The sequence below is a fragment of the Theropithecus gelada genome, chromosome 6 (genome assembly GCF_003255815.1).
Source record: "Theropithecus gelada isolate Dixy chromosome 6, Tgel_1.0, whole genome shotgun sequence".
In the NCBI taxonomy this organism is placed as follows: domain Eukaryota; kingdom Metazoa; phylum Chordata; class Mammalia; order Primates; family Cercopithecidae; genus Theropithecus; species Theropithecus gelada.
Genome location: NC_037673.1, coordinates 53,073,504 through 53,094,309, shown reverse-complemented (window position 1 = coordinate 53,094,309; position 20,806 = coordinate 53,073,504). Strand labels below are relative to the sequence as shown.

The window sequence follows — 20,806 nt, the reverse complement described above, 5'->3', positions numbered from 1 at the left end:
ATCATGGTCCCTGATATTAGCCACTTTGGAGAAGCTAAAAATTTGGCCATAATGAATGATCCAGTGACTGTTTAAATTATCTTTGTATTTAATATTACGTGATCCTACACTACACTGATTTAAAACATGCTTTTTGAAAAATGTCTTAATAATGGAGCAGTAATCTTCAGTGTGTTTCAAACACTATTTGTACCAAAATCGTGTAGGTGTTGGCAGTGGTTCTCAAACTAGGATGATAAAGACACCTGCAGAGTTTGCTTAAACACAACTGCTAGCCCCTGCCCCTGCTCCTGGAGTATCTGATTTAGTAGATCTGAGATGGGACCCTGAGCGAGGTTGCATTTCCAACAAGTTCCCAGGTGATGTTGATGCTCTTTGTTGGGACAACACTTTTGACAGTCACTGCCCTAGGGCATCTGGTAAGAATGCATACTTTTGGGCCCCATGCTTAAATTAGAACTTCTGAGATTGGGGTCTTCAGATCGGCATTTTAACAACGTCCTAGGCAAGTGTGCAAACCACAGTTTAAGAATCACTATGACAATTTGACTGGGTTAATTTGCCTATTACTGGCCAATGTATCAGATGTCATATATCCTATAAATAAAAATGGAAATAATGTTCAATGACTAACCCCAAGCCTGATACAGTTCAAATGAACACACAGGGTTTGAATATAAATCCTGCCTCTGTTACTTACTAGCTTTGTGACAGTGACAAAGTAACTTTAATTCTCCAAGCCTCAGTTTCCTTATCTATAACATGGGAATAACACCCAAATTTTGAGGATTAACACTGTTATACACAGAGTGAGCACAATAGTTAGCACACAGTAGGCACTTGATAAATACTGGCTATTACTTATTAAGAAATGTATGAAATATTTCCTTCAGTATCTGGTCAAAGCAAATTTTTTATTCACTTAAATGCAATAGTTACACTCCAAGGTAATAGAATAATAATACAATCTTGTATTCATTGCTCCCTATTCTGGGACAGATAGTGTTCTAAGAACCTTACATTTATTTAATCCTCATAAAAATCCTGTGAGGTAGGTAGTATTATCATCCCTAATTTACAGATGAGAAAATTGAGACACAGAGAGATTAAATAAAATTGCTCAAGGTTACAAAAACAGTAAGTGTTGGAGCAAGAATTTAAACCTGAGTAAGTCTGACTCTAGAACCCAGGATTCATCACAACATTCATTTCCTGTGAGTAAATCTTAAGGTTTTTGGATATTTATAGTAAACCATTTATACTTCTAGTCAAGCAACACATATGAAAATTCATGTCCACACTATTGTGAAGAGTTGTTCAAAGAATAAAATGAATGCCTCAAAATTTTGGCAGATAATACTACCATGATAATAGGTAAAAATTGGTGCAAGTTTTCACTATGTGGACAGAGTAATCAATGGTTAGCCAACGAAAACAATATCCTCTCAAATATACCATTCGAGGAGTCATGATTGTGACATGTTTTGGCACAATAAATAGAAATTATTTAGCTAGCCAGGCGCTGTGGCTCACACCTGTAATCCCAGCACTTTGGGAGGTGGAGGCAGGTAGATCACCTGAGGTCAGGAGTTCAAGACCAGCCTGGCTAACATGGCAAAACCCCATCTCTACTAAAAATACAAAAATTGGCCGGGCGTGGTGGCACACACCTGTAATCCCAGCTATTCGGGAGGCTGAGGCAGGAGAATCGCTTGAACCCGGGAGGCAGAGGTTGCAGTGAGCAGAGATCATGCCACTGCACTCCAGCCTCGGGGACAGTGAGACTGTCTCCAAAAAAAGAAATTATTTAGCTAGACAGCAGAGTCAGTGGCACGACAGCCATGTAAAATTGGCATAATGATAAACATAAGGGAAATGTAAATCTTTTGTGCCATTAAAAATAATCTCATAGGAAGTCTGTAAAATATTCTGTTATGACACACTCAGTATTGCTAAAGATAATAAAAATACAAATTTTCTTTCAGAAACTCTTTAAACAGAGAGTCACTAAAAATAGAATGAAACATTTGTGAATGTTTTTGATGACAGCCTTGAATAGGTATTCTGCGTTGTTAGAATTATCCACTGGCAAGACAATTATCCCAAAATAGTAAGTCAGCATCAACTTTCAGACTGTTATTTATAAGTTAAGTATCTACTCTTTCAATATATAACGTTTTTGTTAAAGTACTCTGCGTTTTCTATTGTTTTTAATTAATTCTTTTCAAAATCTTGCATTCAAAATAATCTTGCCAGTGTAACTAATAGCCACCTTGGATCCTAAAAATGAATGTTATAACTCTGCTTTAAACAAGTTATGAAAAGCACAAACACATTCTCATCTCTCAACAGGATGAGAATGAAAGAAATCATAGCTATGTAGTTAGAAAGAGTTTAAAATAATCAATTTAAAATGTCACTTAGTAATCCCTGAGAGTGGCACTGATACAAGAAAAGCATCCTCAAATAGCATTAAATTTATTATTAGTTACCCATAATTAACAATAGGTAAATTTGGGAACAAATATTATAAAATACATGTTTACAGAATGCTATGAATGCTATGAGTAAATTAATATTAATAGTGGAGAATTGCATTCAAGGGTGGGTAAACATATTTAGAAGAGAACCAACAGAGATTCCATAAAGGATTACTAATTAGAATCAAATATATAATATAGTCAAGGCCCATATAATTTTAAAGTACGGTTTTATTAAGGCACTTCAGGATAAATGCCAGTCTTATTTTAGCTTCTTTTGGAAGAAAAACTGCCAATTATAAATAATCACAGCAAAATTTTCATTAGACAAAAACTGTATGTGTTGGGGGGGGTTGGATCATGTATATCATACTGCAAATATAAACTCAACTCTTGAGCAGTATTAATAACACTGAGCAACAATATTTCTTTCTAAAATTTTCTTTAAGGCAGATCTGTTTATTACTAACATAGCACAGTGTAGTTTTAGCAAATTCAACTGTTTCAGTTTCTTAGTGACAATAATACAGATGGTCAAAAATAGACAACAAAATCTCTTTTCTAGTTCCTCTACCTGGCCACCATTTTAAAAACACAATTTCTTCTTATATATATAGATGTATTTTTATATTACTATGTCAAAACACATTTTAACAGACTTCGCAGGTCATTTAAAGCTTCAGTTTATAGTCATTCATGTGAAAGGTTTCTATATGGAATGTTCACTTAGAATTCCTCACTGGGATCCCAGTGTTCTATGTCAGAAATGCAGAAGTCCTTCTTCAGTGCAATGCTAGACATTTTACCTTTGTTCATTCGTGATTTTCTTTCAAGGGTTTCCTAACTTCACTTTTGTGCCTTCATTTTTGTTTGCTTGACTAATTTCCTTTAGTATATTTTCAGGTAAGGTAGCTTGATATCTGTATAAATAAATATACGGACGAAGATGATAAATGAGGTATTCTAACACATACCCAGTTGTAAAATCAACATAGTGAAAAGAAACTGCAAGATCAGAACAGCAACCAGGACCCTCTACAGGAGGATAATAGTTGTAATTCCTGTACCAAAAGGTTCTAAGTAGATAACCTTTATTAAGTGGTGTTCTGGCACAAAGGGATGAAAAGGTTTTTTTCCAATGGCATCTCTGGAATCTCCTGCTTCTACATTTATAATTTCCATGCATCTCCCCAGTGGTAAGTCTTCAATGGAGACATTATGTGTACACTTGTCTGTTTGAAATGCATCAACAAATCTCTTCAAGCCTTCTTTGCTTAGTAAATATGCTGCTCCTCCACTCATATAGCCCTGTTTTACAAAGGGTTTAAATCTTCTTCCACAGTAAATGGGTTCTTTAGAATCATATTTTGAAAGAAGCCATCTCAAATTGTCTAGTATGAAATATGTATCATCATCTGCTTTCAAAAACCAATCAACATCTTCTAAATGATGTTCATGAACATACTGAAAAGGTTTAATTGTTTTCCAGTAAAGCTGATCTCTGCCTTCTTTGGTTTTCAATCCCACAGCAGGGAAGTCTTTATTTTCTTCCGAACTCATAAAAAACACTTTGTGACAATGCTGGACCCAGGTAACTTTGACATGTTTGGCCTTTTTCTCTAGGTTTTAAGGGCCTGTCATAGCCCAGCAAAGAATTTTAACTTGCTGATAGAGGTTTTCAGTGATGTCTATGTTCTCATCTTTACGTTGGCTAGAATCTGCATTGAAGTTCATTTGTCCTTCTAGATGATTCTGTCCATTATCATCTGAATGCCTCGCATGAGGATCATTATGAAGAACATTAGACTGGGTGTCACCCTCTTCTCCCAACAAAATACGAAATAGCTGAGAACATAAAAGAAATCCTATTGCCGATCCATAGAGGAAGGTTAAAAAATTCAGCCAGGATTTAGAGGCCATCTCCAAAAGTGTATTTCTGACATCAGCCCCGGCTCCCTCTTGCCCCTCCTGGGGGGCAGAGAGGGCGACGACACAGGACTGGCGACCTTTGCTTCTCTGGGCACCCTCAGAAGTGGCTCCTGGCCTCTTGCCGAGGCTGCTAGCTGCCACCCAGATCATTCTCCGGCAGCGGCAGCAGAGTTTTAAATAAAATACAATCTGCTTGTCTTCACATGCTTCTTTCTTCCTACTTGTTCACATTTCTTCCATTTTCTGTCCTCAGAATCTCTCACCCTGTGTGTATTCTGAAATCTCTCTTTATGCACCCATACAGAAGTCTATCTGTTTAAAGCAGTTAGAGAGGCAAGACCGTTCAAAACATGCTCCTCATGTAAGCCATGTGGAAAGAAAGATAGATGATGAATAGATGAGAAAGAGAGAGAGAGAGAGAGGAGTGAAAGGAAGGAGACAAGGAAGGACTGAGGTATTGTTTATGTAGATCTTTTAGATATCTTAATAAGTGGGCTTCTGATTGTCAGTAGAAAAAAACTTTCCTGCCCTCATTTTAGATTCTATTAGGACCGTCAGTCATCCTCATCTTTGTACTTGTTATTTCTACATCATGCTTCCTCATTTCTCCAGAAATTTTCTGAACAGTTTCTAAGTTTGTGACCAATTGTTTGCCTTGACCGCAACTTAGATTGGCTCTTTCTAAACAACCCCTAGGGAAGCTCCTTTTCCTATTTCCTCGTTGTGCTGTGGTTTAGTGTACATTGCAGAGCCAGAAGGAATTGTGAAGTACATGCTATTCTGTTCCACACGTCTTCCTTTTCCCCCTACCCTGTGCTTCACTCTGTGTCCAAATTCCTTCTAAACAGGTTTGGTGGCCATCTAGCCAAGAGAGGTCATCTTCAGTGACAGGAAGTTCACTATTTCTTGAGATGACCCAGTCCATTTTTATAAACTCTAATAATAATTAAAATACCTGTCTCTCTCACTCTCACCCACTGCTATTTCTAACTACGGGAGTCTCATAGAGCAATTTAACCGTAAAATTGTTTGCATAAAAGCCCTTTGAAAAACAATTCTATTTACAATGGTATGAGAAAGAATCAAATACTTAGGAATAACCAAGGAGATAAAAGACTGGTACACTGAAAACTACACAGCATTGCTGAAAGAAATGAAAGAAAACACCAGTAAAGACATTTTATGTTTCATGAATTAGAAAACTTAATATTATTAAGATGCCAATACTACACAAAGCAATCTACAGATTCAATAATCTCTGTCAAAATCCCAATGATGTTTTCTACAGAAATAGAAAAATCATCCTAATATGCATATTGAATTTCAAGAGACCCCAAAATAGCTAAAACAATCTTCAAAAAGAACAGTTGGGCCGGGCGCGGTGGCTCAAGCCTGTAATCCCAGCACTTTCGGAGGCCGAGACGGGCGGATCACGAGGTCAGGAGATCGAGACCATCCTGGCTGACACGGTGAAACCCCGTCTCTACTAAAAAATACAAAAAACTAGCCGGGCGAGGTGGCGGGCGCCTGTAGTCCCAGCTACTCCGGAGGCTGAGGCAGGAGAATGGCGTGAACCCGGGAGGCGGAGCTTGCAGTGAGCTGAGATCCGGCCACTGTACTCCAGCCTGGGCGGCAGAGCGAGACTCCGTCTCAAAAAAAAAAAAAAAAAAAAAAAAGAACAGTTGGAGGTTTCACACTTCCTGATTTCAAAACTTACTACAAAGCTACAGTAGTGAAAACAGTGTGGTACTGGCATACAGACAGACATATAGATCAGCAGAATAGAACTGAAAGTCCAGAAATAATCCCATACATTTATGGTCAACCGATTTTCGACAAGAGTGCCAAGACCATTCAATAGGGAAAGAATAGTTGCTATGACTTGAATGTTCCCACTGAAAGTTGTATTGAAATTTAACTGTCATTGTAACAGTATTAAGAGGTGGTGCTTTTAGAGGTGATTGGGGCATGAAGGCTCTGCTCTCATGAATTGATTAATACTGTTATATTAGGAGTGCGTTAGAGATCTCTGGCATGGGTGTCTGATAAAAACAATGAGTTTGGCCTGATGTCCTCTTCTGTCTCGCATGCTCACTTCTGCCTTTCACCCTTCTGCCATGAGATCATCCTCACCACATGTTGGCACCATGCCCTTGGACTTCCTAGCCTCAAGAACCATGAACCAAATAAGTTTATTTATAAATTACCCAGTCTATAGTATTGTGTTATAGCAGCAGGAAACAGACTAAGACAATAGTATTTTCAATGAATGATGTTGGAAAAACAGGATAGCCACATGGAAAAAAAATGTATTTGAACCCTTACTTTACACCATATATAAAAGTTAACTCAAAATGGATCAAAGACCCAAACATAAGACCTAAAACTGTAAAGCTCATAGAAAAAAGCATATGGAAAAGCTTCATGACACTGGATTTGGCAATGATTTCTTGACTATGACATCAAATGCACAGGCAACAAAAGAAAAAATAGACAAATTAGATTACATCAAAATTAAAAGCTTTGTCATCAACTATCAACAGAATGAAAAGGTAACCCACAGAATGAGAGAAAATATTTGCAAATCATATACCTGATAAAGGTTTAATATTCAGAATATATAAAGAACTCCTACAACCCAGCAACAAAAAGCCAAACAACTTAATTCAAAAATGGGCAAAGGATTTGAATAGACATTTCTTGAAAGATATGCCTATAGCCAATAAGCACATGTAAAAATGCTCACTGTCACTAATATTAGAGAAATGCAAATCAAAGCCACAATGAAATACCACTTCACCCTCATTAGGATGGCTATTATTTTTTTAAAAACCAAACAATGAATAATAAGTGTTAGCAAGGAAATGGGGAAATTGAAACTCTTGTGCACTTTGTTTGAAATACAAAATGGTGCATCCGTTTGGAAGACAGTATGGTGGTTCTTTCAAAAATTAAAAATGGAATTATCACATGATCCAACAATTTCACTTCTGAGTATATACCCAAAAGAATTGAAAGCAGGAATGCAAAAAGATTTGTAGACCCATGTTCACAGCAGCATTATTCACAATAGCCAAAAGATGGGAATGACCCAAGTGTCCATTGACAGGTAATGAATAAACAAAATGTGATGCATACATACAATTAAATATTATTAAATCTTAACAAGGAAGACAGTTCTGACACATTCTACAACATGGATGAACCCTGAGGACATTATGTTACGTGAAATAAGCCAGTCACGAAAGGACAATCGTTATTGATTCCACATACATGAGGTGCCTTTAGTAGTCAAATTAATAGACAGAAAGTAGAATAGTGGTTTCCAGGGACTGGGGACAGGAAAGAATGGGAAGTTACAGTCTAATGAGTACAGAGATTTGAAAGATGAAAAGATGAGTTTCAGTGATGGTCACACAACAGTGTGAATAGACATAATGCCATTGAACTGTAAGTACACTTAAATGGTTAACATTTCAAATTTTATGTATCTTTTACCACAATTTTTTTCTTTTTTTTTTTTTTTTTTGAGATGGAGTCTCGTTCTGTCACCCAGGCTGGAGTGCAGTGGCGTGATCTTGGCTCACTGCAAGCTCCACCTCCCGGGTTTGCGCCATTCTCCTGCCTCACCCTCCTGCACCATTTTTTTAATTAAAAAAAAAACTCTAACTATCTGAAGGCTACTATCATGACCCCATGGAATAATCTTGAGAGTAGACACATTTATTTCCTTCAACCATTCTTCACGTGACTTGATTAAAGTCCATTCATACCTCTAGTCACTCACCTCTGAGTGTTCTCCAGCCACTATACCCCTGTTTAATTGAGACCATAGACCTCAATATGACACTGACCAGTTAAGAATGGAAAAGGCCTATCACTGCCCTCAATATGGCTACTAGATTTGGTAATTCAGCCAGACTTCCTCCTAATTTATTACAACGCTGTTTATTTCTATAGAGCTAATTTTCCAACTAAAACTCCAAGTTCTTTTTTAAAACATTTTATCGGTCAGAACTTTTTCAGTGATTAAAAAGAAAATCCAAATGAATAAAGAAAATCCAAATGAATACACAAAATCTATGTAAATTGACTTAAGCTGAAGGCATCACATTACTTGACTTCAAATTATACTACAAAGCTATAGTAACCAAAATAGCACGATACTGACATAAAAACAGCCACGTAGACCGATGGAACAGAATCGAGGTTCCAGAAACAAGTTCACACATTTACAGTCAACTCATTTTTAACAAAGCCACCAAGACATACATTGGGGAAAGAACAGTCTCTTCAATAAATGGTGCTGGGAAGACTGGATATCTATATGCAGAAGAATAAAACTAGACCCCTATCCCTCACCATATACAAAAGTCAAATCAAAATGAATTAAAGATTTAAATATAAGACATGAAACTACCAGAAGAAAACACTGGGGAAATGCTTCGGGACATTGATCTAGGCTAATATTTCTTTTTTCTTTTTTTTTTTTTTATTGGTGGGGGGAGGTGTAGGGGGCAGGGAAAAGCTCTCCACCTTTCTCTGGTAAGAGAAATATGTCACCAGGTGGCTTCCAAGTTCATGGATGCTAGAATAAAGTGACAGTATTGTTCTCGACAACCCCAGTCAATATATCAAACGTATCATTGCTTGTCATGGGCTCTAATTGGGTCACATCCCTGAGTCAGTCTCCAAGGCCAGGATAATGCTAGTGCTGAGTGGCTTAGTTCTAAGCCACGTGTTCTGCCCCTGACCAGGGATATAGTCAATTCCACTGAATCAGCCTGAGGGCTAGAAGAGGAGAGGAAGTAGTCCCTAGAGAATAAACAGGTTAATCTTATCAACAGGGAGAGGGGAAGTTGAGTGCAAAAACTACATACTTAACCACCCTTCAATTAGTTCAACTGGATATTTTGTGGACTAAGATATTGTTACCAGGGGTCCTTGATCTTAGAGCTCCGAAGATGGTGGCGGGCCACTTCCAAAATGGTGAGCCACTTCCAAGATGGTAACAAGCCTGGTGTTCTCTGACCTGGGGTTCTTGGCCTCACGGATTCCAAGGAACGGAATCTTGGGTCATGTGGTGAGTGGTACAGCTCTATTAGAAGCTGTGGGTCACGGAAGAGAACCTAGAACCCAGTGACTAGTGTTCAACTTGATTAGGACGAACCTGAGCACTTAGCCGTGAGGGATCAATGGCAAGCCTTTAGCCTGATTGGGAGCGGCAATGGGCGCCTTGCTGGATCAGGAGCACAGTGGACACCCTGCCAGATCCAGAGGGATATAAGTCAGCGGCGGGTCTGTGACAGGGGCAAACAGCAGTGGTGGACATGAGCAAAAGCTCAGCTCGAGCGGTAACAAACACGGACCAGAAGAGAGTGCAGTTGCAAGATTTAATAGAGTGAAGACAGAGCTCCCATACAAAGGGAGGGGACCCAAAGAGGGTAGCCGTTGCTGGCTCCAATGCCTGGATTTATATCGCGATCATTGTCCCTCCCGCTGTGCTCTCAGGCGATAGATGATTGGCTATTTCTTTACCTTCTGTTTTTTCCTAATTAGCATTTTAGTGAGCTCGCTTTACTACCTGATTGGTCAGGTGTGAGCTAAGTTGCAAGCCCTGTGTTTAAAGGTGGATGCAGTCACCTTCCCAGCTAGGCTTAGGGATTCTTAGTTGGCCTAGGAAATCAGCTGGTCCTGTCTTTCAATATGTTACTCTACGTTTAGCCCTATTAAACACCATCTAATTAGATTTCTGGCAAGATATTTGGGGATCATAATTCTATCAGGCAATGCATTCATTGTTTCTCTCAGCTATATGTGGTCAACAGTGTGATGAATGTGCCTTGCATATTTTAATGCACTCAGTGATGAATGGATTGTAAATACATTTATGTCTGTTATATAGGCACATTATATAACATACGAACAGGCTATTAAACACAGAGCTCCTCAGCCTACCACCAGGATCTTCTTCCTGAAGTGATACCACCAGCATCTTTGGCTGTGGTCACACAACCAGATACTAGCTCCATTTTTGTCCTATTTCTGGGCCCTATTTCTTGTGCCCAAATATATTGTGAGAAATCTTAAAATGTCTAGAGTCCTGGGAAGTTTCCTAATGGAGATTAACGTTCTGTGCAATTTATGAAGTCTTTGTCTAATCATCATCAACATGAGACTATTTTCTCTACATGTCCCAGATTTCTAATGCTTTCTAAACACACCAAAAAAAAATTTTTTAAGTAGCAATAGTCATAGCAAATATATACACTATTATATGCCAGGCCTTGTTCTAAAAGCACACAGAATTAAATATTAACTTATTTCTTTCCTCACAACAAACTTATAAGCGAGGTAGGTAGTTGTCATAATTATCATCATTATTACCTTCATTTTAAAGACAAAGAAACTGGCCAGGAACAGTGGCTCACGCCTATAAATCCCAGCACTTTGGAAGGCCAAGGTGGGAGGATCGTTAGGAGACCAGCCTGGGCAACATGGCAAAACCCCATTTCTACAAAAAATACAAAAATTAGCTGGGCGTGGTGGTGCGTGTCTGTAGTCCCAGCTACTCAGGAGGCTGAGAGGGGAGGATCACTTGGGCCTGGGAGATCAAGGCTGTAGTGAGCCAACATCACGCCACTGCACTCCAGCCTGGGTTAACCAACGAGACCCTGTCTCAAATAAACAAACAAACAAACAAACAAAATGAAGAAATGAAGGCCTGGAAAGGGGATGGCCCAAATCCACGCAGCTGGTCAGTGCAAACTGGGACTGATACTGAAGTTGTCTGGCTCCATAGTCCTTGTGCTCATCACAGGAGTAGCATTTGACCTGGACACTCCTCCTCTCTCACTTCTGGCCCCCAGGCAAATGTGCAAGTGAGTCCGCCTAAAACAAACACACGAAAACAACAAAATAAGTTAGGGAACAACCACTCACTGTACAAAACAGTTTGTTGTCATAAATGAAATATTTCCAATAACAAGTTCCTTTGGGGACAGACAGGTCAACCGGCTAAAAGTCACTTATGACTTCCCAAAAATACTGGGACAGAGAAACCGAGGCAAAGGGTTAGGTCCACTGCCAACTAAAGATCAATTAGAACTGAAAACTAAAAAGTATCTTTGACATAATGTCCACATTAGCAGAAAAACACAACTTAAAAAAACCTTTTTCTCTTTTTTTTTTTTTTCTGGAGATGGAGTTTCACTCTTGTTGCCCAGGCTGGAGTGCAGTGGCACCATCTCGGCTCACTGCAACCTCTGCCTCCTAGGTTCAAGCAATTCTCCTGCCTCAGCTTCCCAAATAGCTAGAATTACAGGCATGCGCCACCATGCCCAGCTTATTTTTTGTATTTTTAGTAGAGATGGAGTTTCTCCATGTTGGGAAGGCTGGTCTCAAACTCCCAACCTCAGGTGATCCACCTACCTCAGCCTCCCAAAGTGCTGGGATTAAAGGCGTGAGCCACTGCGCTTGGCCAAAAAACGTTTTCTTACACACATATTTTTCCCCTGGACAATATTATGCTTTTGGGGCAGAGGAGGCGTGCATGGGAGGAACTGTGTATGAGTCGATCAGCACAGCCTCTCCCTGGAGGCCTCCTCTTGAGCAGAACTCACCTCTCAGTCCTCCCTGTGCTCCACTTAACCACAGTTCTTTGTTTGTTTGTTTGTTTTTGAGACAGAGTCTCGCTCTGTCACCCAGGCGGGAGTGCAGTGGTGCGATCTTGGTTCACTGCACCCTCTGCCTCCCGGGTTCAAGTGATTCTCCTGCCTCAGCCTCCCAAGTAGCTGGGATTACAGGCGCATGCCACCACACCTGGCTTGTTTTTCTGTATTTTCAGTAGAGACAAGGTTTCACTAAGTTGACCAGGCTGGTCTTGAACTCCTGACCTCAAGTGATCCACTCGCCTCGACCTCCCACAGTGCCTGGATTACAGGCGTGAGCCACTGCGCCTGGCCCCACTTGATCTATAGTTCTCTTGTCGCCTTTTTGTTTGTTTTTTAAGACAAGGTCTCACTCTGTTATCCAGGCTGGAGTATAGTAGCACAATCATAGCTCACTGCTTGAACTCTGGGGCTCAAGCGATCCTCCTGCCTCACCTTCCTGAGTACCTGAGACTACAGGTACCCACCACCATGCCCAGCTACTTTTTAAAATTTTTGTAGAGAGAGGGTCTCACTGTGTTGCCCAGGCTGATCTCGAAGTCCTGGGCTCAAGCCATCCTCCCACCTCAGCCTCCCAAAGTGCTGAGATTACAGACGTAAGCCATTCGTTGACCATGTATTAGTTGGTTCAGTTGTGCCCAAGGCACAATACAGGTGGCTACAAAATTCAAAGGAGTTGCCTACAGTTCTGTTTCTTCCGGGAATTCCATCTCATGAAATCCCAGGTGGTTGAAATGAAGAGACTTTCATGAAGGGACAGCTTGCAGAAATGAAGCAGGGCTGAAAGGATGAACTGGGAATGCTGAAGCTCCACAGACTAACATCAGTGGGAAGCGAAAGAAGCATGGGAGGGGACCGTTTTATCAGGGAACCCAGTGAAACTGACTCTGTAGAGAAAGAGACTGGCTCTGCCAAGAAAGAGCCTCCTGGTGGGAGAGAAGTGGCTCCTGCCGAACACTGCACTAGGGGAAGGCAGGAAGAAATGTCCCTTCTCTCTCTTCTCCCCACCAGGCTCCTGCCCATGCCTTTCATGGGCAAGCAAGAGGGTGAGGGAGCCTGGGTGGAGCACTCGGCAAGGGTCAGTCCTCAGGATACAGAATAGGGTGGGAAAGGCCGGCTCACCCTCTACATCTGGAGATCAGAAAACAGAGAGCACAATGTCTCTTTCAAAGGTGGTAAACTGAGTCATTGAGAGTACAAGGAACATGCTCCAGATCAAAAAGGGCAATGCAGAACCGAGATGAGGGCCCCATTTTCCTCTCTGGGCTCACTGACTTCGAGAAGCCTGAATGCCTGGAAAGAATCAGAAAATCTCAAATGACATCCAATCCCTCAGGTTCCTTTCCAGTACACAGCGGTGTTACAAATGGCATGAGTGATCCTCCTTTCTTCAGAAGTGGTGAGGGAGGGTGTGGCCAGGATGACTCAGTCTTCTGCCTGGATTCACTTGAGAAGTTTTAATGAATCACTTGTGTGGGTGAGGACTTGGGTATTGTTATTCTTTCAGTGAACTGGCTCTACACACTAACATTGTGTCTGTTTGATGCATGAAGGTGACTCATCCGAGGAAGTTGACCTGACCATGGTTTATCAGGCAGCCTCTAATGGAGATGTCAATGCTCTGACTGCAGTGATTCGGGAAGACCCTTCTATCCTAGAATGCTGTGACGGTGAAGGTGAGCTATGTATGCATTTTGAATCCAGAATGTTCTGCTCTCTTTTTTTAGAGATGGCCTTCAGATATGAGCAACGTTAATAAATGTATATCTGACCAGCCATTTTGATACTGTGGCTATGTGCAGATACCTTGGCATTTCTTTAAATAAGGGGGTTAGACACAAAGTTTCAGATTCTTTTACATCGCCTCTTATGAGGAAGTCATCATTTTGAGTTTGTTTTCAGTAGATAGGTCAAGTAGTTAGAAAAGGGTACGAAAAGAGTAGGCTATTTTTGGTAGCAATGGATTTTAAGAAAATGTGACTGTAAAAGGCAAAGAGCAAGGATTTCTGCTTCTGAGAAGATGGAGTAGATGCATTTCTTTCGTATTATTTCTGCTAAATACAACTAAAACCCGTGGACATTATATATAAACATAACAAGACTCTGGAAGATGGAGATAAAATGACAGATGAGCTGAGATCTCCTGACTCAAGGAATGACATTGTGTAAGTGCCCAGGGTTTTCTTTTTGCCTCGTTAATCCCAGAGCTGATGCTGAAGAAGCTGGCAACCCAGAAATGTCAACAGGCACAGACCAAACAGCAGCAAAAACAACAAAAGCCTTCTCTCTCTGGCAAAAGGACCAGGAAAGGAACAGCCTAGAAAGACAGAACACTTTTTAGACAATAAGTCCCTACTCCAGCCAAATACCACAAAAAGCCATGGGGCTCCAGCCCCACTCATTCCAGCAAAGACTAAGTAGGAAACCTGAATTTCTAATGCCACCTTGCAATAATGAGGTGGCACCCCTTTACTTCCCCCTTTACAGCAGTGCCCATGGAAGTCAGCTAAAATAAAAGGTTTAATATCAGGAATGTCATAATATAATACCCCAAATGTCCAAGTTTCAATTACTTGTCATACCGAGAAACAGGAAGATCCCAAACTGAATGAAAAAAAAATCAACAGACGCTGATGAAAGAGATGTTAGAATTATCTCACAAAGATTTTCAAATAACTGTGACAAAAATGCTTCAATGAGCAATTGAAAACATGCTTAAAACTAAAGAGAAAAATAGAAAGTCTCAGCAAAGAAATAAAAGACATAAGGAAAAACCAAATGGGAATTTTTAAAAATCAAAAATACAATCATCACAATGTTAAAACTCAGTGACTAAGCTCAGCAGCAGAATGAGGATGCAAAGGAAAGAATTAACGAACTTGAAAACAGAACAGTAAGAAATAGACAATAAGAAATAGATAATCTGAAGAGCCCTATAATTAGGAAATTGACTTCATAATTTTAAAATCCCCCCAAAAAAAGATATCTTCAGGACTAGATTATTTCACCAGAGATTTGTGATCCTCCCACCTTGGCCTCCCAAAGTGCTAAGATTATAGATATGAGCCACCTCACCTGGCAGATTTCTACAAACTTTTAAAGAATAACCAGCATCGATTCCACATAATCTCTTCCAAAAAAAGAGATGAGAAAACACGTTTCAGTTATGTTTATGAGCTAGTATTACTTCACTATCAAAACCAAAGACAATGTAAAAAAAATAAGCCTGTACACCAGTAGTCTTCATGAATGTAGATATAAAAATCCTTAACCAAATATTAGCAAATAGCATTCAGTAATATACAGAAATAGGCTGGACATGGTGGCTCACGCCTATAGTCCCAACACTTTAGGAGGCCGAGGCAAGCAGATCTCTTGAGGTCAGGACTTCAAGACCAGCCTGGCCAACATGGTGAAACCCTGTCTCTACTAAAAATACAAAAATTAGCCGGGTACGGTGGCATGTGCCTGTAATCCTAGCTACTGGGAAGGCTGAGGCACGAGAATTGCTTGAACCCGGGAGGCGGAGGTTGCAGGGAGCCGAGATCGCACCACTGCACTCCAGCTAGGTGACAGAGCAAGACTCCATCTCAAAACAAAAACAAAAAGAATCATACACCATGATCAAGTAGGGTTTGTTTTAGGGATGTTAGGGATGTAAGACTGGTTCAATATTTGAAAGTCAATGTAATCTACCAAATTAACCAACTAAGGCAGAAAATCACATGTTCATATCAATTAATACAAAAAAAGCATTAGACAAAATTTAACACATATTAATAATAAAAATCTCAGAAAAATAGGAATAGAGGAGAGCTTCTTCAACATAAGGAAGAGTATCTGCTACAACAACAACAACAACAACAACAAACTCTAGAGCTAAGGTTTTACTTAATGGTGAAAGTTTGAGTGCTTTGCCCCTAAGACCTGGAACAAGGTGTGAATGTCCACTCTCACCACTCCAATTCAGCATAGTGTAATATGAGTGCAAAAGGGCAAGAAAAGGAAATAAGAAGCATACATCTTTTATTTTTTTGACAGAGTCTCACTCTGTTACCCAGACTGAAGTGCAGTGGCGCAATCTCCGCTCACTGCAACCTCCACCTCCTGGGTTCAAGCAATTCTGCCTCAGACTCCCGAGTAACTGGGATTACAGGTGCCCGCCACTGGGCCCAGTTAATTTTTGTGTTTTTAGTACAGACAGGTTTCACCATGTTACCCGGGCTCGTCTCAAACTCCTGACCTCTCAGGTGATCCGCCCACCTTGGCCTCCCAAAGTGCTGGGATTACAGGCATGAGCTACTGGCCCAGCCAAAAGTATACATCTTGAAAAAGGGGAAAAGAAACTGTTACTTTTTGCACAATTTGATTGTCTTCATAGTAAATCCTAAGGAATCTACCAACATACTCCTACAACTAAGTGAGTTCAGCAAGGTCACAGCGTACAAGATCAATATACAAACATAAATTTTATTTTTGTATACTAACAATGAACATGCAGACATCAAAAATTTATAATACCATTTAAAATCACTCAATAAAAAGAAACACTTAGGTGTAAATACAACAAAATATGTACAGAACTTGTATGTTGAAAACTATAAAGTGCTAATTAAATAAATCAAAGATCTTAATAATTGGAAAGGCATAACATGTTTGTGGCTCAACATATTAAACATGCAGTTCTCTTCAAATTTGTATACAGGTTTAGTGCAAATTCTGAGGAGACATCTTGGCATAAGACGGAGATCACAATTTCTACCAAACCCCAGCAAGATTTTTTGTGTATATAGACAAGATTAGGGCCGGGCGCGGTGGCTCAAGCCTGTAATCCCAGCACTTTGGGAGGCCGAGATGGGCGGATCACGAGGTCAGGAGATCGAGACCACCCTGGCTAACACGGTGAAACCCCGTCTCTACTAAAAAATACAAAAAACTAGCCGGGCGAGGTGGCGGGCGCCTGTAGTCCCAGCTACTCGGGAGGCTGAGACAGGAGAATGGCGGGAACCCGGGAGGCGGAGCTTGCAGTGAGCTGAGATCCGGCCACAGCACTCCAGCCTGGGCAACAGAGCGAGACTCCGTCTCAAAAAAAAAAAAAAAAAAAATATATATATATATATATATATATAGACAAGATTAGCTAAAATGTGTATAGAAATACAAAAGAACTAGGATAATTAAAACAATTTTGAAAAGGAATAAAGTGGAAGGAATCAGTATACCCAATTTCAACTACATTCAAGCTACATGCTATAGTGTTCCCCCAAATTTCATGTGTTGGGAACCTGGTCCACAATGCAGTAGTGTTGAGAGGTGGAACCTTTGGGAGATTATTGGGATTAATCCACTCATGGGTCATTGTGGGAGTGGGTTAGTAATCATGGGAGTGGGTCTGTTATAAAAGCTAGTTTGGTGATCTCTCATGAGCCCCCTTGCCGTGTGATACCCTGTACCACCTCGGGACTCTGCAGAGAGTTCCGACCACTAAGAAGACCCTCACCGAATGTAGTCCCTCAACCTTGGACATCCCAGCCTCCAGAATTGAAAGAAATAAAATTCTTCTCTTTATAAATTACCCAGTCTTGGGTATTCAGTTATAGCAACAGAAAACAGACTAAGACAGTACAAAAATCAAAACTAGCTGGGTTAATACATCTAGAGTATTCAGAGTTATGCCTGATACATAATAAACACTCAATAAATACAAGCTATTATTATTGCTTTTGGAATTTCATAACCATACTGTAATTACTTTGCACCACCCAGGACAAGACAATGAGTCTCAACGTGGCTAAGTTTCTCAACCAAAGTTTCATAGCTAGTAAAATAGCTAGGAACTGGAACCCAAATATTCTGTGTCCTTGGTTAGTGCTCTTTCTGCTCCTTATCTTACAGTGCAGATGTCTTAAAGTTCTTGGACACTTTACCACGTGGCAAAGTGGATCATTTAAGGACACAAGATGCTGAGGCTACCTTCCTGCACACCTTACCTAACCAAGTTGCTCCACCCTTTATTTTGTGTATTTTATTTCAAATATAAAATATTTCAAACATAAGACAAAGTACAGAGAATAACATGTCAAACTGCTATGTAACTACCACCCAGAATTTAACAATTTTGACAATTTGCAATTTTTTTCTTGGATTTTTTTTAAAGGAAAAAAGTTACAGAGCAGTTAAAGGCCCTTTTTATCCTTTTCTGATTCCACCCCTTTTCCCTTCATTCCTTTAAAATAACTAACCACTATTCTGAAGCTGGTGTGTATCTTTCCTTTTTCTGTTTTTCTGCTTTGACTACTTTTCCTGAGTTTATAGCAATCTGTTTATTTTGATTTATAAAATTTACATAAATAATAGTGTATATCTTTGCAATTGGCTTTCTTCACTCAAAATTATGTCTTCAAGATTTATTCAAGTGGATCTGGATTAACTTAACTTGGACATTTTTATTGCTCTATGACACTTCTTTGCCTAAATCTAACATAATTTATGTATTTCTCTATTAACATTCATTTATGCCATTTCTTGTTTAATTCTTCATTATCATCTTTGATTATATCTCTTTGTTCATCACTGTGAAAGTTTCTTTATGAAATAAACTTGGAAGTGGAATTACAGGGTTATAAGGTATGAGCACCTATAATTTTATGAAATGTTGCCACATTTATCCCCCAAACTGGTTGTCCCAACTTATACTTTAACCAACAGTATGTAAGAGTTCCCCAAATCCTTGACAACACCTGGCATTTCAGATGTTTTATAATTGGTAATCCAATACGTATGAATGTCATTGAGAAATGACATTGAGAAAAGTAGAAATATGTATTCTCTAATTATTTGAGAGATTTATAATCTTTCATATGTTTATTGGCTTGTGTCTGCTGTCTCTCAAATTGCTCCTACATTGTTTATTTCTTTCTGATTCAATTATTGATGTTATTTATTTAGTTAAGCTCATAATTTTTTCTTGGTTTTATGAATTAAAACAACCTCCCAATCTGTAGCTGGCCTTTTCATTTCATTTATGGGATCTTATGTAATACAGAAAATTTTAATTTGAATATAATTTAATTTAATAAAATGTTTTCTTTATAGTTTGCAGTTTTTATGTCTTCTTCAGTAAGGCCTTACTAGTCTTAATGTTATAAAATATATTTGTCTATATATTTTATAAGTTGTTAAATTTTGCTTTTCATATTTGGAAAGTATTTATGTATGATGTGAATTTTAGATCTAATTTTAATGTATCCCTTTTGTATAGCCAGTTTCTCAGCACCATTTATTGAATACCTTTTTTTCCCTACTGATTTGTGATGACACTTTGGTCATATATTGAGTTCCTCGATAGGTCTAAGTATTTCCTGAACTTTTTCCTCTGTTCTGTTGACATATTTATTGTTTTAATTACCATGGCTTTATAATCTTGTTGGTTCAAAAAGCAATAATCCTCTTTAGTTCTACTGTAAAATTGTCTTGAAATTTTTTTGGCACTTTAAACTTCCAGATAAATTTTAGGATTTTTTTCAAGTTTCACAACAGCTTTGCTGAGTTTTTATTAGACCTGCAATGAATGTATAGATTCATTTTCAGGAAATTGATGGCTCTATTATAGAGTCTTCTCCATCATAAACATAGTATGTCTTCGCATGTTTAGTTCTTCTGTTATGTCACCCGATAAGTTTTATACTTTTTATCCACATAAGTCTTGCTCTTCTTCAGTTAGATTTATTTCTAAGTACCTTATTTTTGTTGTTGCTATTGTTTTTTGTTACTTTTCCCATTGCTTTTGTTTAAGGAAGACCTTTTCTTTTATATATGAATTTTATATACAGGAACAATGCTGTACTCTCTTATTTGTTTTATTTTGAGGGTTTTTTTCCTTCTATTTTCTACAAGGACAAATGTACCAACTTAAAATAAATTTTGGAACCCAATTTGGAGATAAATCTGTCATTCCTCCCTAAACCTCAGTTAGAGACACGTCAGGAAAATTATTTTAAACTTAAGAAATACTTGGGCCAGATGCAGTGGCTCATGCCCATAATCCCTGCACTTTGGGACATTGACGTGGAAGGACTGCTTGAGCCTGGAAGGTCAGGGCTGCAGGGAGCCATGATCACACCACTGCACTCCAGCCTGGGCAACAGAGCAAGATGGTGCCTCAAAAAAAAAAAAAAAATTACTTCAGTAATCATTTGGTTATGCATTTCAGAATTGCTGTTTAATATCTTCCCGGTACCAGATATAGTGGTTGGTACTGAGGATTCAATGATGAGCATGAGAGATGTGGTTCCTTCCACTTCGAATTTATAGCTTAGAAGAGACAAATTTTAAACACATGATTATGCTCAATCAATACATGATTATAAAATATTAAAAGCGTTACTAGAGAAAAATGAAGGATGATGAAAAATTATAACATGGACATCCAGTTCACAATGGAGGGTCAAGAAGGTGTTCCCTGAAGAAATTTATATGTAAGCTAGGCTCTCAAGATAGATGTAAATTAGCTAGACATAGCATGTAATTTTATGAAAACAGTATCTAGGGATTCTTTTCTTGTTTTTGTTTTTGTTTTTGTGAGATGGAGTTTCTCTCTGTCACCCACGCTGGAGTGCAATGGCACAATCTCGGCTCACTGCAACCTCCACCTCCAGGGGTTCAAGCGATTCTCCTGCCTCAGCCTCCTGAGTAGCTAAGATCACAGATGCGTGCCACCATGCCCAG

At 39.2% G+C, this 20,806-nt stretch overlaps 1 protein-coding gene and 1 pseudogene across 1 annotated transcript in view; one reads left to right on the top strand and one right to left on the bottom strand.

The window, feature by feature from the left end:
• The window catches only part of ANKRD55 (ankyrin repeat domain 55), a 138,749-nt gene that overhangs the window by 30,739 nt on the left and 87,204 nt on the right, over positions 1-20,806 (top strand). The window contains exon 3 of the mRNA XM_025388590.1: positions 13,633-13,755. Coding sequence (XP_025244375.1) covers positions 13,633-13,755 — 123 coding nt within the window. The remainder of the gene's footprint in view (positions 1-13,632; positions 13,756-20,806) is intronic.
• Positions 3,310-4,400, bottom strand: LOC112626492 (annotated as a pseudogene).